This window comes from Labrus bergylta, chromosome 8 (genome assembly GCF_963930695.1).
Source record: "Labrus bergylta chromosome 8, fLabBer1.1, whole genome shotgun sequence".
Classification (NCBI taxonomy): domain Eukaryota; kingdom Metazoa; phylum Chordata; class Actinopteri; order Labriformes; family Labridae; genus Labrus; species Labrus bergylta.
The window spans coordinates 10,948,558-10,967,231 of NC_089202.1; the positions used below are offsets into that span (position 1 = coordinate 10,948,558).

Sequence of the window (18,674 nt, forward strand, 5' to 3'; positions counted from 1 at the left end):
CTTGTGAATGACTACTGGACTGATCAGGTACCCTTACCATCATTTGTTTATGCACTTAGGTGTGCAGTTGTAATGCCAGACACTTCCCACTCAAAATGATATTACAAAAAATAACTCTTAACATGTGCTTTAGCGGATTTGTGTAGCCTATATGTATTTTTCCATGAAATATTATCCTTTATTTAACCAGGGAAGGTTAGTTAAGATTAAAATGTTTTTTTTTTCTTGTTCCAGCGAGGTTAGGCAACTACAGCTGTGGATAACAAACATTACAGCCTATATACATGTAATCACAATTGAACTGAGATACCGTTATTAAATCGTGAATGCAATTTCTTTTGAATAAAGTCATTTTAAGATTTAATCAAAGAGTTAAAGTAAATGGCACATTAAACCCAAAACACGCCAACATTATAAGTAGGAAAGATGTAAGATACTCAAGTACATAGCATGTCTATTATCAGCAGCTCATTTACATAGTCAGTCTCCTAACAGGTCCTGCACTTGTTTTAAAGTGTCGGGGACTTAATCCAAGAGCCTTGGATGATGCTGAATACCAGCTGGTAGTTAGCTGCGCCATCTAATGGTAATTCTGGGAAATATAACATAATGAGGCACAAAATACTGTATCCATCTTGCTCTATCACTGATTCGTAGGAATGGAATTTAATGTCAAGACACTTTTTACTTTCATGGTCTTTGTTTGTTGTTTTATTTAAGTGTAAGGCCTCTGTTTATCAATCAAAGGCCGAGCAGTGCTCCAGCTCAGTAACTAAGTGACGTATAGAATCCACCAATAGCAAACGCAGCGCAAATCTATAGTCCCGCCCAAGTGACCTCTTTGGCCCAATCACAGCGGTCCCTCAGGGGAGGCTGGGCGGGACGGTTACATCCCCGACAAAGGTAACAGGTTGCAGTCGGCGCAGAATGAACTTGTTACTGTGAGTTTTTTTTTTTTAATTCCAACCACTTTTCCTGTGTGGACTTTAATGGACGTTTGTGGGAGAAAAAAACCTCGAATCGTCGTCAACCTAAGGGAAGCGAAGTTTCACTGAGGATCGGAGGGGAAAGTTGAAAGGTAGAGACAATTATTCGGTTGGTTTTGGTCTCCTGAAAGCCAGACAGCTAAACCAGACAGACACGACCTGTCAGACAGTTACAGGGCTTCGTGGGAGGTTTTCAAACGTTATGGGTAGCTCATTTGTTTTCTCGAGTGAGTTGAATAATATGTGATTATATCAGTACTGAGTCACTAAGGTGTTTCTGTTAGCTTGTGTAGCTCTACAGCTAACGTAACTTTAATGAAACAAGTGCTCCGAGCTAACGTAAACAATGCTTCAAGACAGCGTCAATATCCCCGTAATATTTGGTAATAATATATGTAAGAGAGCACTTTTATTGCCCTCAAAGTACTTTCCGGGTGTCTAAAAGTTACTGCAGGTAGAAATATGGTATTTAAAACCAAAACAAATCACACTCCAGAGCAAGTGTCATGTTAACGCATTGCCCATATCTCATTCCTGTCCGCTCCCAGGGGGGGCTTCTAACCAAATCTGTTTGAAAAGACAAACCATTTTGAGACCTTTTAAAGCCATGTAAAATACTCCAGGGTTGCATTTAACTATATTTTAAACCTTTTTTAAGTCCTTGAAACTTTGAAAGATAATATTGTAATGGCCTGAAAAGTTTCTTCTGCAAACTCTCGGAAGTGATTTTTGAAGAACTTCAATATTGAGCTCTTCATCTTGAAGCTGGACTCTGATGAAACTGATGATTCAGCAAGAATCCAGTGCAGATTATAGTTTTGAAGGTTGGTTTCAGGTACAATAATTACACCACTGGACTTCTTAAGCCCCTGAATATGCTGACACAGTTTCGTTTCAAAACAGAGTAGACACTGCAAAAAAAACAAAAACAAAAAAACCCTTGCTGCGTTCACAGCTCTTTAAGGAGTGATACAAGGAAGTCTAATATTACAGCGTAAACAGGTAAAGTCCCATTATTCACATACACGGAGAGACACATTCAGCCTGTGTAAGTGAGCAGAGAAACAAGTGTCAGGAATGTGGGATAAATCAGGGAGGGGCACATGTATGTGCTCCTAATAAGGTGTCATTTGTGTACTATGTGGTAACACTGGAGTCTCTCTTTGTTATGCCAATGAATGTCTGTAGATCAGTAAAGAGGAATAAATGGCTGTTTGTTTGAGTATGAAAGAAGAGGGGGGGCAGGTTTGGAGAGGGATTGACCACTGGAGAGAGGAAGAAGAGGGCCTGGTTTTATGTGAAGAATGTAATGGAGAGGGTGAATACCCTGAGGACTGAGTGGCTGCCTGTCCTTTAAGGACACAAGGAGTGAGAGCTACTGTTTTGTTCAGCACTGTAACTTAAATTCTAAGGGTTTATTTCCAGGGTTTTTTACTTTTAGAGGAAAAGGAGTAAAGTACAGTTTTGGAGCATTTGCTGGCTTCAGGAGGCTGTAGTGTTGAATCAGATAGACTATGAACGTAGCGGAGATGTTACTGTCAAAGATGTTGGCATTATCGATCTGTGAATTCATTCCTCATCCTAGAAACACAGTAGGTTTTGAATTGTGTTAACTGTTAATGCCTACAATGCAGTATAGGATGGAGAAATTGAATGTTATATTATACAAAGCACATATATGTTCTTTTTAGGCCTACACTTGTTTTCTCCTAAGATGTCTTTCTGGAACAACCTTCAGTCTTTCATGCTCTCTCCAGCTGTATCATTTAAGGGTGAGAAAATGATCTGATGTCATAAACCACAGCGACTGTGATTCAGCAGAGGCACTTTCATAACTCTACTCACTGCTGTTGTTCATTTCCCTACACACACACACACACACACACACACACACTATAATATCCTAATTATATTTTCCATCCCATCTCTGATCTTAACAGGGAAGCTGCTCCGATTCAATTTACTGAGCGAAAATCCAATTTGAGGCCAGGGGCTGTGAGTCCGTCAGCATAACTGCAGGCAGGAAAGCATTACTGGCAACAGAATAAAAAAACACACACACCAGTTACCCTCTTAACTGGGCAAGCCAACTAAGCGGAACTAAGCTGGGCTGATGTAGAAGTTTTATCCTTATAATAATAAAAGTTCAGGGTCACGACCTTTGCTTGTCGCCTGCTTATAAAAGGGTTATAACTAACACATTTCTGAACACATCACAACAATCTCAATGATCTGATTTTTTCAAATGAGTTTTTTTTTTTTAAATGGACAGTTATATAACAATAATAATCTTTGGGTTTTGGATGATCGTTAATTGGTCACTTTCTATCAGATAAAGTAAGCTTTGAGAAAGTGTGACTGAATAGCCAAATAGAACAGAATAGAACTTGTTTGCTATCCTACTTTCAGTATGAAAAATGATGTTTATTTTGGAGAGGTGTACAAAGACATTAGCTTTAGGGAGAAACCTTGAAGTAGGACAGACGTGTTGCTGTTGAAACAAACTTGTTGTAATCAGATGGATAGTGTTAAGGGGGGGGAATGATGGAGCGCAGGATCATTTTAGCATTCCCAGAATTGCTGCCCTCATTTTCCGCCCCACATCAGGAGGACAAAAGGATGCTGTGGGAGCTGCATATGCATTCTTCATCAATGGCATAGCATGATTAGAGTCATGAGGAGATGCAGAGGAGCACTTGGAACTCTTAGACTTTATAGATGGCTCTTGCTGAAGATAAGCGTCTTACCTCAAATCAATGGACATTGTCATCTGTGCGCCTCATGGCATGTTTGTGGCGTTTCCAGTGCCAAACATGATTGCCCGACCTTGCTGTGAAGACAGTGGGCTGCAGACTTCATGCTCAACTGCACAAATGTGTTGTGACATGGTGCTTCCTCCGTGGCTCCCAAAGGGTGGAATAAAGATTGACCTAACTGAGCACGTCTGATGCGCATGTCTGTCTGTTGACGATGCTTATGCACCACAAGCACACAGATACCCTCAAAGGTCGTCCATGTCATGTTGCTTCGCTCGCTGCCAGCTCAGATACTTTTCTTTCATCTGTTCTCACTCCACAGAAAAGAAAACTCACTCTCCCAGCACATTTAAAAATTCACTCCTATTGGCTCTCTTTACTGACTTTATCTCATTATGCTCATCTGAGAAAGGCTCAGCTTGATTTTTGGCTGTGTCATTCAGCTTTCAAAATCTGTTTAGAAACATCCAAATGTGAGCGTAGGTGTTAAATGATGCATGTGTCAGTGCCCGGCAGAGTTTTCTATTTGATGGTTACTGTTGTAGTCAGTCCTTTGTGTGCTTGGGGAGGAGGGGGTTGTGCTCAGGATTTTATCACACAAGCCACAGATAAGAGAAGAAAAGCTGAGTGTTTCTTTTCTCTCTCTCTCTCTCTCTTCCTCCCTCACTTCACCCTCCCTTTCTGTCCCTCGGCCCACTTTCAGTCTCTCACCTTGGAAAGCTGAAGGAGGGAAGGATAAGGGTGCAGAGGCCAGGACGGAGTGTTGTAATAGGTCTGAAGTTAGTTTAATGAACCGTACAGGTGTAATGACATGGGGGAGGAGGTCTCCTAATGACACGCATGGTGTGATCAGTCAGTGGATGTAGTATCAGGAAAGTCCAGCTTTAGATCATTGCTAGTGACGGATCAGGTGCACCTTGGCTCATTCTGTAGGTGTGATCATTCTAGAGCGATTACACATAGTTTCAGAGTTACTCATCGAGGGCTATCAGAGTATAGAAAAAGGGAGGATCAGGGAGTAAAGAGAAACATAAATTCAGAGTAAATTTATGAAAATGTGCTTCTAGTTGTTATGGAATTGGTCTGTATTAAGGCTGCTAAGTTTCAAGGGGATTAGTATCTGGTTGGGAGAATTCACAAAGTTGGGAAATGCTCTAGGAGGGAAAGTGATACGTGGGTGTGTGCTTTCAGGTTAATGACTAATGAAGCGCACTGAGGTTAAAGTCCACGCAAGCAGTCAACAACCACAAAGTGAGTGTTACTGCCTATAAATCTGCGTGCCCGTATTTTTTACAAAGCAGGGCTAGGCTTGTGTTACAAAGTTTTGACATTTCAGGGTTGCTTGCTGTCAAGTGTCCATGTATTCTTTGTGTGATTTCCTGATCTGAGATTTTGTTCAAAGCACTCCTGAAACTGCAGTTTGATGTTAGATACTGATTTTGACTGTGCTGTTTATATCACAAGATAATTATGTCTTCTAAAAAGCAATAAATAGATTTATTTGTTTATGACTTATTTTTGGGCTTTTTTGGGCTTTTCTTTTAGAGATAGGACACAAATTGGGGCGATTGTTGGGAGCAACATGCGGGAAAGGAGCCACAGGCCAGATTCAAACCCGGGCCGTCCACTCTCAAGGACTTTAGCCTCTGTACATGGGGTGCATGCACTTTAAATTAAAAATCTCAGAAGAATTAAAGAATACTGAATGAGAAAATGTATGAGTAACTTCGTAAACAGTGAAAATATGAACACATCAACACTCTTTCATAAGTCACTTTGAACAAAAATGAAATAACATAGTGTCATACAATTATGACTGCACGATGTGAGACAAATATGTCATGTTCAATACGTTGTTTAATTTTGCAAAATGATATAAAGAGAAATAGCGCCCAAAATATGAAAGTTTGCACATCAGCTCTAACTCACAGTTTCTGTCTGTATGCTGTTTTTCATGTGTTTACACAATACTTGTGTTTGAAACATGTCCCTCCTGATTACTCAAGGAATCAAAAAACACTTTTCTTTTACTATTATATTGGCAATAATTAACTGAGGGTAGCTAATAGCTAGCTTTAGCTTCATCTGACTACATCAAAAATGGTGTGACAAAACTCATTAATACGTTATCATTATTGATATGTTGGGTAATACTAGACCAGAGTATCAGAATGTGTATCCTGTGAGTCGAGGGCAGATAGCTATCAGAAATATAACCATAACTTTCTTCTTCTTCCTCTTCTTCTTAGCTTTTTCTCTGCTCTGGTACCAGTATGAGCGCACCTTCTTCAGGTCAAAAGACCCCAGTGGACTATGGTGTCCAGATCCGCTTCATCGATGACCTCTATGACACCGGCGGGGGCCAGCCCCAGCCCCAGCCCCAGCCCAAGACCAAGACCAAGACCAAGACTCAGACCACCTCCAAATACGGCGTAGCAGTCAGGGTGCAGGGTATTGCCGGGCAGCCATATGTGGTCCTGAAGGATGGAGAAAAAGGAGACTCTTATGGGGTCCAACTCAGGACGAATTACCCCCCTAGTTACAACAGTCTTCCGCGGAGGAGAGATAACACAGGGACACAGGGGGAAGATGTGGGAGGGCAGGGAGGAGCATTACGTCGGGCTCAGTCTCATGGATCACTGCTGGAGAGGGATGGAGAGGGAGGGGCAGGTAATGAGGAGTTCCAGCTGTCCAGGCCCCCAGGGGATGGGAAGTCTGGGAGTTATGGGAACCTGGATGGAGGAATTGGGGTGAGGAGGGAGAGAGAGCAGGGCCGGCGTGTTGGTGGTAGAGAAGAAGACATGGAAAGAAATACGTGGGAGGGTTCGTATAAAGCAGGGCTCAACGGTTCAGTGGGATCAGTGAGGAGCGATCAGTCTTACCCAGACCCTCCGCGTCAAAGAGACCACTCAAATCAGAAGCAGATTCCTGTTAACAATCTCATAAATAGGTTTTCTGGAGGTAACAGTCCAGGTCAACAGAGAAGCCAAGATCCCAGAGCTACATCTCCTCTCCAAACCTCAAACCCTTACAACTCGCCTCCGTCCTCGGCTAACAGCAGCCTTGGACGCGGCCAGACTCCTGTCACATTTCCCAAACACTCTGCTAATCAGTGGACTGCACCGGGGAGATACGCCGCTGTAGAGACACCGCAGGCCACTCTGACTGAGGCACAAGTAAGAATAAAATCAAGTTCAATGCTTAGCAATAAAACATTTAAGTCTGCTCCGGACATCACATAGAATGCAACATTGCAAGAGTAGTTTTCTGATCTGTATCTTAAGGTGAAACCTGACCTTTTACTGGACCAGGGTCAGAGTGCAGAGATGAGCGGCGAGGACGAGCAGGTCTTACAGACTATTTACAACATCCTGAGACAAGGGTATGACTTGGAGTCTAAATTTCAAGTTTTGTTGTGATATAAGGCAGCAAAAAAATTAATCTCTGTGTCTTCCCTAAGGTCAAACGAGAGTGATGTTGTCATCAATCACAAAGTCAAAGTCATATTTCAGAAGATTCAGAATCTTAAGGTTGGTCCTTTTTCTAAAGTTTTGTAACTCTGTAAAGGCGTGTTCCTTCACAGGCTCATGTATTAGGTACATTCAAAGTTTACAAGTATGTCCATTTTGATTCTTTTTTTCTTCAACAGCCCATGGACAGGGCCCAGGAGGAGTGGATCAGAGAGAAGAGAGAGCTTGAAAGAAAAATAGCTGAACTACAAGCTGCCCTGCAGGCAGAAAGAAGGGTAAAACAAACACAAATAAAGGCCCTATGATATTACATTTTGACTGCAGTTCCATTTAGGACTAGAAAACCCAAGTTAGCCATGGATTATCATTACAAATCATAGCAGAAGGATAAGACATGATGAGAATGTGTGCCTGTGTCCTTACTGTTAGCTTCAGTACCTCTGATGACACACCAAACCGCCCTGTATTCACTTTACTGATGAGGATTTAACATTCTACCTGAAATCAGCCTTAAACACATGGTGCAGAAAGCCAATTCATCACATAAAGAAAACTCATCTAAGACTACTTGAAGTAAGAGACCCAACTATCAACTAAAGGAAGCTGTTGGCTGATTGGAGTGAGAAACTGTCCTCAGAGTTTGTATCTCTTTTAAACTAATCTAACCAGGAGAGCTGGGGGTTCCTTGGAGTGTGCTTCAGATTAATCCGACGATTAATCCTTAAAGCCCTCTGGGCCAGTCAGAGGTGCACACACACAATCTTCTAACTCCAATAATGACTCATTATATGTTGGTTAGAGGAAGGTGGGTAGGTCTTAATCTTTAATAGCTCCTAAGAACTTAATCCCTTATGCATATTGATCAGCGGGCCAATGCAGGACAGCTTTAACGTTTTCCTCAAAGCTCATTGTTTCTCCCAGCAGAGCTACCTGGTGTCTAATGTTTCCCTGCTCTCTCATTTATTCATCATGTATGCCCGTGTTCAGGATTCTGTTAGCAATTCTGATCCCGCTCTGAAAGCTGAGCTGGAGTCCTGTCTGGATGAAAACCTGCAGCTCCGGGAGATGCTGGACCGGAAGAAGAAAGAATTAAATGAAACACAATCAGAGTGAGGACACAAAAGCATACAGTGCACTCATTCAATCACACACACACACACACTCACACACAGAGGGGGATTCAGGAAGGGGCATGGTACCATTGTCTGTGAGTCTTGGTTGGCTGGAGTTAGAGGGCAGCATGACAAGCCCACTTTGTTTTCAAGCACAGTCTCCACACAATGTCATGGAACAAGAAGTTACTATAACTAATTCACATGACTCACAAGTATGCCAGGGTCAATGAAGTACAAATAATCATTTTGTTGTGTGTATGTCCTCTTTTCCTCGCAGGCTGACTCAGCTGCGTATGGATAGAGAGAATGCGGAGGTCCGGGTCAGAGAAATGGAGGACCAGCTGGCTGAGTTTCAGGATGAACTGAGGAGAGAAAACGGCAACAAGAAGGTACTGCTGAAAATTACACAGAAAAGTCACACTTCAACAGAAACACAGGAGCTATCTCCTGCCAGTTTTGGTTCATTCTGTTCAAGAGAAATGTGACTGTTTGTAGAATCACTGCATCTCAAAACAACATTTTATAAATGTATATATCATTTTTATTTGTATTATTTTAAGTCAAAATTAAATTTCTTCTGTCTGCAGGATCTGATGTCTTGTGAGGCGCAGCTGATGGATGTTTGCCAGCTGAAACAGAAGCTGGAGGAGTCGCTGAGACAGAGAGAGAGGGAGCTCACAGCCCTGAAAGGAGCGCTGAAGGAGGAGGTGGCCACGCACGATAAAGAGATCGAGGCGCTCCGAGAGCAGTACAGCGTTGACATGGAGAAGCTCCGCAGCAGCATGGAGCAGGTGTCTCAGGTGTGAACACAAACACAGCGCAGGGAGACATCTACCCAACATGCCTGACATTTTCTTTTTCTTTCGCAGTGACAATCTTTCTGTTTCAACACTCAGCAGATACTCCCGTCAAGAAAGGTTTTTTTTATATTTAGTTTCTACAGCAACCATCCAAGGATACGTGGATTATGATGAGATCAATCAGAGCCCTGCAGATTTAGTTTCTCAGTGAATATAGTCAGGAAGGTGAAAGAGAAAGTAACATAGAAAGATGTACAGAGCTGCTGCCTCACAGCGAGGAGGCTCAAATGCCTGTGGGACAGGAGCCTCTCTGTGTGGAGTTTGCATGTTCTCCCCATGCATGGCTGGGTTCTCTCAGGGTACTCCGGCTTTCTCCCACAGTCTGAAGACATGCTCGTTAGGTCAATTAGTGACTCTAAATTACCCGTAGGTGTGAATGTGAATGTGACTGGTTGTCTGTCTCTATATCTCTGCCTTGTGATTGACTGGCAAACAGTCCAGATCTTATGTTATCAGTTGACTTCCAGTGGAACATATCTGGATCTGAATCTGTGAATATGAAATCTATCTATCTAACGCTTGGACAGATCTATCTGTCTGCATTTATTTATGTCCAACAGAAGGCAGGGTAATCATTAAACAAGCTCTCAGTTCCTCTCTCTTGTTTTTCAGTCTCACGCAGGGATCGAGGCAGAGCGTTTACGTGTCAATTCATCCATTCGCACCCTTCAGCAGCAGTTGGAGGATTGTAGGGACGAGAGCAGCCACTGGATGGAGCAGTTTCATGCCACCAGAGACGAACTCCGGACAACCAAACAAGAGTGAGTCCATATTGTTCAGAACGTCTTTTCAGTATCACGTACCTGGATTTTTACACTTCTCCTCCTTGGACATGGATTCCATAAGTGTCTTCTCATGGTTTCTCTTTGTACATACTGTACTACTAACATGCATCCATCTCCTCTCTTTCCATTCCACCTGGTCACTGTTTCTCCCACTTTCTGTCAGAGAGCAACGCAGCAGCCCCGCGACACTGTGAGAGCCACTAATGAGCAGCATTTGTGTTTAGATGTGCAGAGCTGTAGATGTGCTAACTGTCTGTAGTTCAAAGGCCATCCACACCTACAGTCCTTATTCAAATCTATTTAAAGCATCCAGATGATCAAAGTTTAAACAAAGTCCAGGAACCTCCTCCGCCTCACAGTTACAGCTTCTTATTTGGGAGTATGGACCTTTATTTAGTCCTGCGGTTAAGCAGAACTAATACTCCCTCGAGCTTCAGGGAGTGATGATTTCATTCTTTGGCGTTTACTTCTTCAGACAAGTAGTGTGGACGGTCATCAGTTTCTTTATTTAGAAATATGTGGACTTTGATTTACTTTAGTAGCTGATTTACTGTCTGTATTCATATGATAATATGAATGAATAATGACCTGTATATTGATAGACAGCCTCACAGTAGAGTAAGTCTATTTGTCATAAATCACCTTAACCATCAAACTGCTGCTGTTCAGGTAACAAATCATTACTTAAAACAGCATCATATGTTGATTTTCATAGACTGACGATATTCAATATGATTTTCTTTAGACTGCTGCAAACCCGTCTGGAAAAAGATGAATTTGAAGAGGAACTGAAGGAGCTGCAGGTCAAAGTGAGCAACATGAAACAACAAGTACCTGACCCCGGTGTCACACAGACTCTCAACCAGGTGCAGTAAATAAATAAAAAAACACTCAACCCCAGGTGATCAGAAACCGATAAATCACCTGATCTGTTTCACAAAAAAGTGAAGCGTTTGACCATCAAGCCGTCCAATGTTTCTGTGCAGGAACTTCAGCGATGCACGGCTGAGCTACAGAAGGCAAAGTCTGAGGTGGAGAAGCTGAGGACAGACTTTGACAAGAAAGTCTTGGAGGTCATCTCTTTAAAAAAATCTCACCAGAACCAGGAGGCGGAGCTGAAGTATGAGATTGACAGGCTAAAGGACCAATTACAGAAGGGCAAAGAGGACCTTGCAAAGGCACAGGAGAAAAACAAACGGGTTAGTTACATTTTTAAGGACCCTGGACAGATTTTTTTCTGGTAGTTACAGATTGGATTGGATGATTAGATTCATAATGAAAATACTGTTTGCTTCATATTTTTATCATAAAATGTCATGTATTTCTTACTATCATGTTTGTTCCCTAAATGTTCTCTTGGCAGCTTCCAAACCCGGCCATCATCACAGAGCTGGAGCAGAAACTTGATGAGACACGTGGTGAAGCGAGCCAGCTAAAAGAGAAACTGTCATTAGCTGAAGAGGAAGTGAAGGCCACAAACAACCGTCTCAATAAAGCCAACATGGACATTAAAACGCTTGAAGACCTCCAGAAGGAGCAGGAGGAGGCCAACACACGTCTCAGAGAGAAACTGTCACGTCTTGAAGTAAGCTACATCCATTCTTGCATCCATCAGGGTTTCTGAAGTATTGAAGCATAATTGGGCGCCCTCTGTGATTTTTCTCAGGCTCTGCTGCAGACCAGTGCCACAGAGAGCTCCGAGGCCGAGCTCGCCCTCCACACTGAGGCCCGAGTGCTGAGATCTGAGCTGGATGATTCCAAGAGGAAAGCTTCCAGACTGAGCCAGGAGCAACGAGAGCTGAGCCTGCGTTTGGAGGAGACGGAGAAAGACAAGGAGATGCTGAAACAGACAATCAACCAGCTGGAGGAGATGGAACGACAACAGGGAAAAGCTCTGGAGAAACTCAACAGAGAGGTAAACAAAAGCAGAGTTTCCTTTTCCACCTTTAAAAAACAACAACAACAACAACAATAACCTCTGTAGTTTGAACTATCTGCAAATTAGACCAAAATGATCCCTCCTGTTTGTTTGTCTCTGTCAGTACGAGTCTCTGACCGCGTCCTCAAGAGAGGAGACGCAGGCTCTCAGGGTTCAGCTGGAGGAGCAGAGGGAGAGGGCACGCAAGGAAATGCAGGAGGTGCAACGTCACGGAAACGACGCTCACAGTGAAGTGGAAAGAAGTCGCACACATCTAAGGAGACTGGAGGAAGAAGTGTGTGCTTTGAGCGCTTGTGTATATGCTTACTCGCCTGTTGTTTTTGTTATGAAAATGATTCTAGTCTGAATGTTTTCAATAGTTGTGACAGATAATATTCATGCTGCACGCTTGAATGATTGTATTCATGTACGTGCATGCAAAACAACACAGTGATCATCATTCAGCATAGCATTTCTGTTTTTTTAACATTATGGTAAATGTAACTAGATGTCACGGCACAAGAAGGAGCTTCTGCTGGTGTGTGAGGAGAGAGACAACCACCAGCTGGATAAAGAGCTCCTCTCCAACAGACTGCGCCACCTGGAGGGAGAGTTGGAGGTTGGCAAAAACGGCCTCAATGAGAAAACTCGGGAGGTTCGCATACTGGAGGTAAGATATGTGCATCTGCATAATCCACATAATCCACTCCGGAGAATAACCATGACTACAGGGCTCTCTGCTGTAACAGATATAGCTGTGACCTGCATGTGTCGTTAGTATAGCATTCTCTGCTTCTGCACACTTTTAAGGAAGTACAGCTGATCAACTGTATTTAAAGATGAACGCCTCCAGATTTCACTTGAGGGCTTATACAGGGCATGTTGTCTAGTTTTTGAGCATCTAATAAAAGTTGATATATTGTGTCTCTGTCAGGACAAGCTGAAGCGTTTAGAGTTGGAGCTGGAGGAGGAGAGAGGCAGTGCGGAAATGATGACAGACAGGGTGGCCAGGAGCAGAGATCAGATTGATCAGCTCCGCTCTGAGCTCATGCAGGAGAGATCATCCAAACAGGACCTGGAGCTGGACAAGAACTCCATGGAGAGACATGTACATAACACACTAACTTGCTGAATGTTGTCTACAATTCTCGGCCTACAATTAAATACTAGATAACATTTTGTGCATTGTTAATCTGCGCTTTGTGTGTGTCTGTCCCTGCAGCTGAAGGAGCTGAGGAGTCGTGTGGCCGACATGGAGGGCCAGTCTCGCTCCTCAGCTGGAGTCTCCCAGCTGGAGAACAGGATCCAGGAGCTGGAGGAGCTCCTAAGGAATGAGGAAAGGTACGATGCAACAGATCTATATTTTGGATCACTCCCTATGAAATGCGATTGTCACCAGCTGGGGAAAATCACATTAAAGGGATACTTCACCCGTTGAAACATGAATCTGTATTGACATTGGGTCATATATGTAGTACAAATGTGAAATGTGGATGAAAAGACACTAACTCCCAGAATGCACAGCACCGCAGGCCGCTCCCACTAAGGTCCTATATTTACAGACAATTACTACAACACATGAGGCCATTTCCTCAACTGATTCCGAGATTTCTTCCAGAATTGAATTGGTATCTTGTAAATTCCTGGCAGAAAACAGACCATGTCTGTGTCCATAGACAAACAATGAGAGGACCAACATCACTCCGCCCCAGCTCGAGCCGGCCCCGGGCTCCTGTTGGTGGCAGGTCTCCTGCTTTGGCTTCAGCAGCCACGGCAGGAGACTTACAGCAGCCACGACAGCAGCCGCCTCGCCGCTATATTGCGGCTCGTAAAGATAGCCACAAACATCCGATTCAAGCACAAGACCTTCAAAATCCCCTTCCTCCATATCAGTTTGAAGTTGAAACATATTTTTTTTGCCATTATCAGCTTTCTCCATAGAGGCTGTTAGCATAGCTACCAAGCGACATGGCGGATGTTAAGTTTCGATTCTGTGAGTGAGTTCCCACCCACTGATCTGTGATTGGTCTGTAGCTTCAGTGGTCAAAAATATGAGGAACTAGAGTTGTAGTTTCACCCCGCTAACCACAACATGTGGTTGACATCACAAAATGACGATTTTTGCGTCATCGGAAGCTCCTTTTGCAGACAAGAAATACAAAGATTTCCCGTTTCAGGGGGAAATGATGGCGGGATGCACGATCATTCAAAAATACTCCCCCCCCCAAATGGAGGAAAGTATCTCTCCTCAACCTGCGTACGTGTCTTATGGTCTTCCGCTCTCATTTGTATGTCAAGGGAGAAGAACTCGGTGTTGGGGTCTCAACGACGTCTGGAGAGAAAGCTGAAGGAACTCAGTATGGCACTGGATGAGGAGAGACATACACACACTGAACAGAGAGACCAGGTAGACACATCCCCCACCAACATCATGTCAATGTTTGGGCATAGATATAGAAGAAAAAAGAGAACACAATCAAACTGCACTTTAACTGTATTCTTTGTCACAGCTGGCTCTGAAGGTGAAGGCTCTGAAGAGGCAGGTGGATGAAGGAGAAACAGAGCTGGAGAGGATAGATGGTCTGAGGAGAAAGGCTCAGAGAGACATGGAGGAACAGATGGAGCTCAAAGACGCCTTGCAGGGAAGAGTCACAGCTCTGGAGACTGAGCTCAAGTGAGCATTTCCCTTGTCTTTGTCTCTGATGTTGTTACTCACAGTGTGAGCTTTCTTTTTTAGTGATTATGTAACACACTTCCTGGCAGTCCGATTAACACAGAGAATGTGGGCAAGTGAGCAAGAGAGAGACAGCATCTCCTCTTTTGTCACAGAGTGAATAAAACTGCATGTAAATGATGCTATTAGTAGTGAACCCAGATTCCTCGGCTGTTAGACACACTTAGAAACACCTGGTAGAGACTCACACAGACTCCCTGAGGGGCAGGATTTCACAATGTGATGTGTGTAAAACAGATCTACAATCTCGTAAGTGTGGAGAGATGTTCCATTAAAAAAAAATCAGCACATTACTCATGTACCACAGGGGGGAAATTAAATTCTCCCTCTAGACAGGAGAATGAATGTTTTTCCCTTATATCACCAGCAGAGGGAGCACTATGATCATTCAAGCAGCAATACTTTTTTTGATGAAAGCTACTTCCAAATACATCTAATTGTTTGAAATTGTATTATTTTTTTGACAGTGATGATGTTAACAATCATTATGTGTCACAGGAGAAAGGCCCAAGCAGCAATGCGGCCAGCTTTGGATTCATCAGCCCTCAGCTCAGATGATGACGACAGCCTGTACGATCCCTCCACCATCACCTCCATCCTCACTGAGAGCAACCTGCAGACCAGCTCCTGTTAAAATAAATAGCACTTCAGTGACAGGGTAAGGGTGAGAAAATGTAGCACTAAAGTAGGAGAAGAAAGAGGGAAGTGTATCTTAGCTTCTATGTAGACTAGGAGGGAAGCCACAAGGCAGAATGGTGTACAATAAGGTGGACAATGGGGGGGGGTTAAGAACATACTGTAGAGGTCAGTGGGAGAATTATTTTTCCACTTCAGAGTGAATGAAAGGAAGCAAAACATCCTCTGCATTTAAAGGAATTTCCTTCAGCCCACACACGGTTGTGCTTTATGGTACAGTTGGAAGGACACCATTGCATTGTTGCCAAACACAAGCAAACACACTACTAAGAAGTAAAAAGAAAAAACAATGAAAAATACGACAACAGGGCCTGTAGGAGAGAAACAATGTTAGGAGCACAGAAACACATACATGGAAAATACCTCTTGTATTTTTTTGGTACTAGTTCATTTTTATTGTGTTTAGTTAACCTGTTGACTGAGCTCAAATGTCTGCCCCCAGACATGCACTACTAGAACTTAGCAGCACTACTGAACACACAGACCAAATGCTGATTGCTTCATGATTGCACAAGAAACTGAACGATAAACTATAAATCTACAAATCTTATGCTGGTTATCCTCACCAAATCGAATGGTTTGACACTGAAAAATATATTATTTTTTATGAAATCTGGAATTTATCTACATGGAAAAAAATATATTTTTTGTGTTTTTCTAAGGTTGGAATATATCTCTGTTATAAAATAGTTTTAGAGGAGGAGTTCACTCTACCCTCCAATCTTCTTCAGGAATGCTGGATTGTTCAAATAAAATGAGAGCGTTTGACACTGGTAAATATCTCAAACAGGTTTTGTTCTTGGAGAAAGACACAATAATAAATCTCTACTGTAAAAGAAAGCACATGTTGGTGTCAGACCTCGAATATGCTTTGTTGATAACTGACCTGGCTGAATCTTTATTCTCTGTATTTGTTTCCTAGAAAAGCTACAACAGAATGTTATTGCGTCTGTTTGTGGTTCACAACATAAAGGATGAAGCTTCAGTCCTTTGTGAGAATATAACTGACTGTTTGAAAGTGGTGGTCCGCTTTAAAATGAGAAGAATAAAGACCAAAATAACTTTGTGTCTGAAAAAAGAAAAGTCAGTTTATTTGTAGATCCTGCACAATTTCTATGCATTCCACTACTTTAACTCACTTATATATTCTCATCATTTCAATATGATGCCTTATTATAAAAATAATATTTGTAATTGACTTTCTTTTTGTAAAGTGTTTGTATTTCATGTTTGTAGACTGTTCTGGTTGATTTTTGTACACAGTGTGAACAATCTGAGAAATAATTGAAATACAGTTTTCTGCAATTTAGCGTTCATCTCGTTTTTTCCAGTGAAACTGAAAAATGGTACTTTAATTTGATTTGTTGGACTGTTGAGTATGATGATGATGATGATGGGTTTTTTTTTATTAAGATGTTGCTGCAAACTTGTTCACTGGAAATAAACCCTACTGTGACTGTATTTCACAAGATTGATCTTTTTTTTCTATTGAATAAAAAGTTAGCCACATTAAAACTATTTATTTGTTTAATTCTTTATGTTCCCTTGTAATAAATGCAGATTACAGTGTTTACATGTTTGCATATTTTAGGATTAAAAACACTTCCTCTTTGGGGCGTGGTGGTAAGTGAGTGCTCCATGTGTGGGGTCTGGGTCCTCCTGACGGGGGCCCGGGTTTGAATCTGACCTGTGGCTCCTTTTCCGCATGTTATTCCCCGTTCTTTCTGTCTCTGATTTCCAACTCTATCCACTGTCATAACTCTACAATAAAAGCCACAAAATAATTGTCTTCTTCTACATTTCACTTAAAGCAAAAAGGGACTACAGTATCAAATAACTGTAAATATCTCTAACACTATTATATTTCCTAAAGAAAAGTCAGTTTCAAAGGCTTTATTGAACCCTCTTTGACCCTCAACAGATACAATAGACACCTATTCTATTCCATTAAGATGTACTCAGGAGTGTCATATAAAGTTGCTCATGGTCTATTAAATGTAGTGTGCCGGTTCTTTTATAGATCTACTAAGAAAGTTATCTCTTTTTATGATACGAGGAGAAACAAACAAACAGCTTCTTGGGTTAGTTCTTTTATTACATCACATGTATGAAGGTCTAATTTGTGGACATTTAAGTGGTTCCTCATTTTGAATGTGCAGAGAAATATAGATATAAAGATCTCAGTGGTTTTATTAAGCTCTACACTGATCTTCACTTCGTGGTTCAGCTGTGGAGCCTGCAACTTCATGGTTTACTCTTTTGTGCCAATCTCTTTTTTTTCATCTGCATCAGGAATCTGATTTATAGATGGAAAAACAACCAAACTGATCAGACATGCAGACATGGTTAGAAAATACATTAGTTGAAAAATATGGAGCTCTTCCCTCAGGAGTCGGTTGATACCAAAAACAGAGCTAAATGCCATACACTTTCTGGCATCAGATGGACAGAAACACAATAATATCATTGGGTTGCTCAGTCAATCATTGCCAGTGAAGGAGAATGAGTGAGACAGATTAGGACTTGGCAGCGGAGCGGTGCTTCTCTGGAAACTAAACATGTTTTATAACTAGATCTGAGTTCTAGAGAATTGTGTGTTTAAGAGTGTGTACGGCTATTTAATACAGGCTACAGGAGCTCACTGAGCCCTTCATTATTCATAATAATCAGTGTGTAAACAAAATGTGCATGTCACGATAACACACATCACATGTTTGTGATTACAGATCTGTGTTTTTCATAGCTCAAGCACGATTTTAGAGAGACACTTTGCAATACGTCATGGAAGAATATGCACAGATATAAACAAATAACATTGATTACTGATCCTTTACATTGGGTCACATTATATCCTGCATTATCCCAAAAGTACACTCTGTATGTGGCCTGTACTGTTTCCATAAGCTGAATGTCAACATGCCATTCACTCACCCTACAGCCATGTTGTGTTAGCCTCTAATCTCTTGTTGCAGAATTGTTTTTGATCATCAGAACTACTGTGACTGAGTGTCTGATTGTTTAGATGACACTGATATGTTTATGAGATAGAATCAAGGACACGCGCTGTGTTCTGTGTGAAGCTAGCTGCTCATAAAAGTTCATTTGCTCTTCCATTTGTTTTGTTTCATAGACTGAAGTCTTGATTTTGAATGAACTGTGATACGCAGTGGGCAGAGCAGCTGAGAGCTGACGGGAGAGGCTTGATTTTCCATTTGTGGACATATTTACACATTTTTTATACTCACAAACACTTCTTGTTAAATGAGCTTAAAAGGGTGGAAAATACTTGAGAATCTCCTCAGTACAAACAGGCGTCTTCCAGCAGCACAGACCTGCCTCTTGGAGTTGGTACTG

General features: G+C 42.0%; 1 protein-coding gene across 2 annotated transcripts; it reads left to right on the forward strand.

The window, feature by feature from the left end:
• Positions 1–909: 909 nt before the first annotated feature.
• On the forward strand, positions 910–16,838 carry LOC109990012 (cingulin). Of its 2 annotated transcripts, none has more exons than XM_020641952.3 (20): positions 910–1,078; positions 5,992–6,918; positions 7,027–7,124; positions 7,203–7,272; positions 7,392–7,487; positions 8,200–8,321; positions 8,605–8,716; positions 8,915–9,127; positions 9,800–9,948; positions 10,718–10,838; positions 10,959–11,171; positions 11,336–11,557; positions 11,639–11,887; positions 12,015–12,185; positions 12,399–12,560; positions 12,825–12,998; positions 13,113–13,231; positions 14,189–14,297; positions 14,401–14,564; positions 15,123–16,838. In XM_020641952.3, exons 2-20 carry the CDS (start codon positions 6,016–6,018, stop codon positions 15,256–15,258), a joined length of 3,603 nt encoding a protein of 1,200 aa, XP_020497608.2. In that variant the 5' UTR covers positions 910–1,078; positions 5,992–6,015; the 3' UTR covers positions 15,259–16,838. The 2 variants fall into 2 exon arrangements, with proteins under 2 accessions (XP_020497608.2, XP_020497609.2); XM_020641953.3 differs by having other exon boundaries at positions 7,054–7,124.
• Positions 16,839–18,674: the final 1,836 nt, after the last annotated feature.

Bases quoted from the DNA above. Each gene is read 5' to 3' on its own strand.
- LOC109990012 (XM_020641952.3), top strand. From the start codon at position 6,016: ATGAGCGCACCTTCTTCAGGTCAAAAGACCCCAGTGGACTATGGTGTC. The intron at 8,322-8,604 runs GTGAGGACACAA...TTTTCCTCGCAG, and splicing joins TTAAATGAAACACAATCAGA to GCTGACTCAGCTGCGTATGG. The intron at 12,186-12,398 runs GTGTGTGCTTTG...AAATGTAACTAG, and splicing joins TAAGGAGACTGGAGGAAGAA to ATGTCACGGCACAAGAAGGA.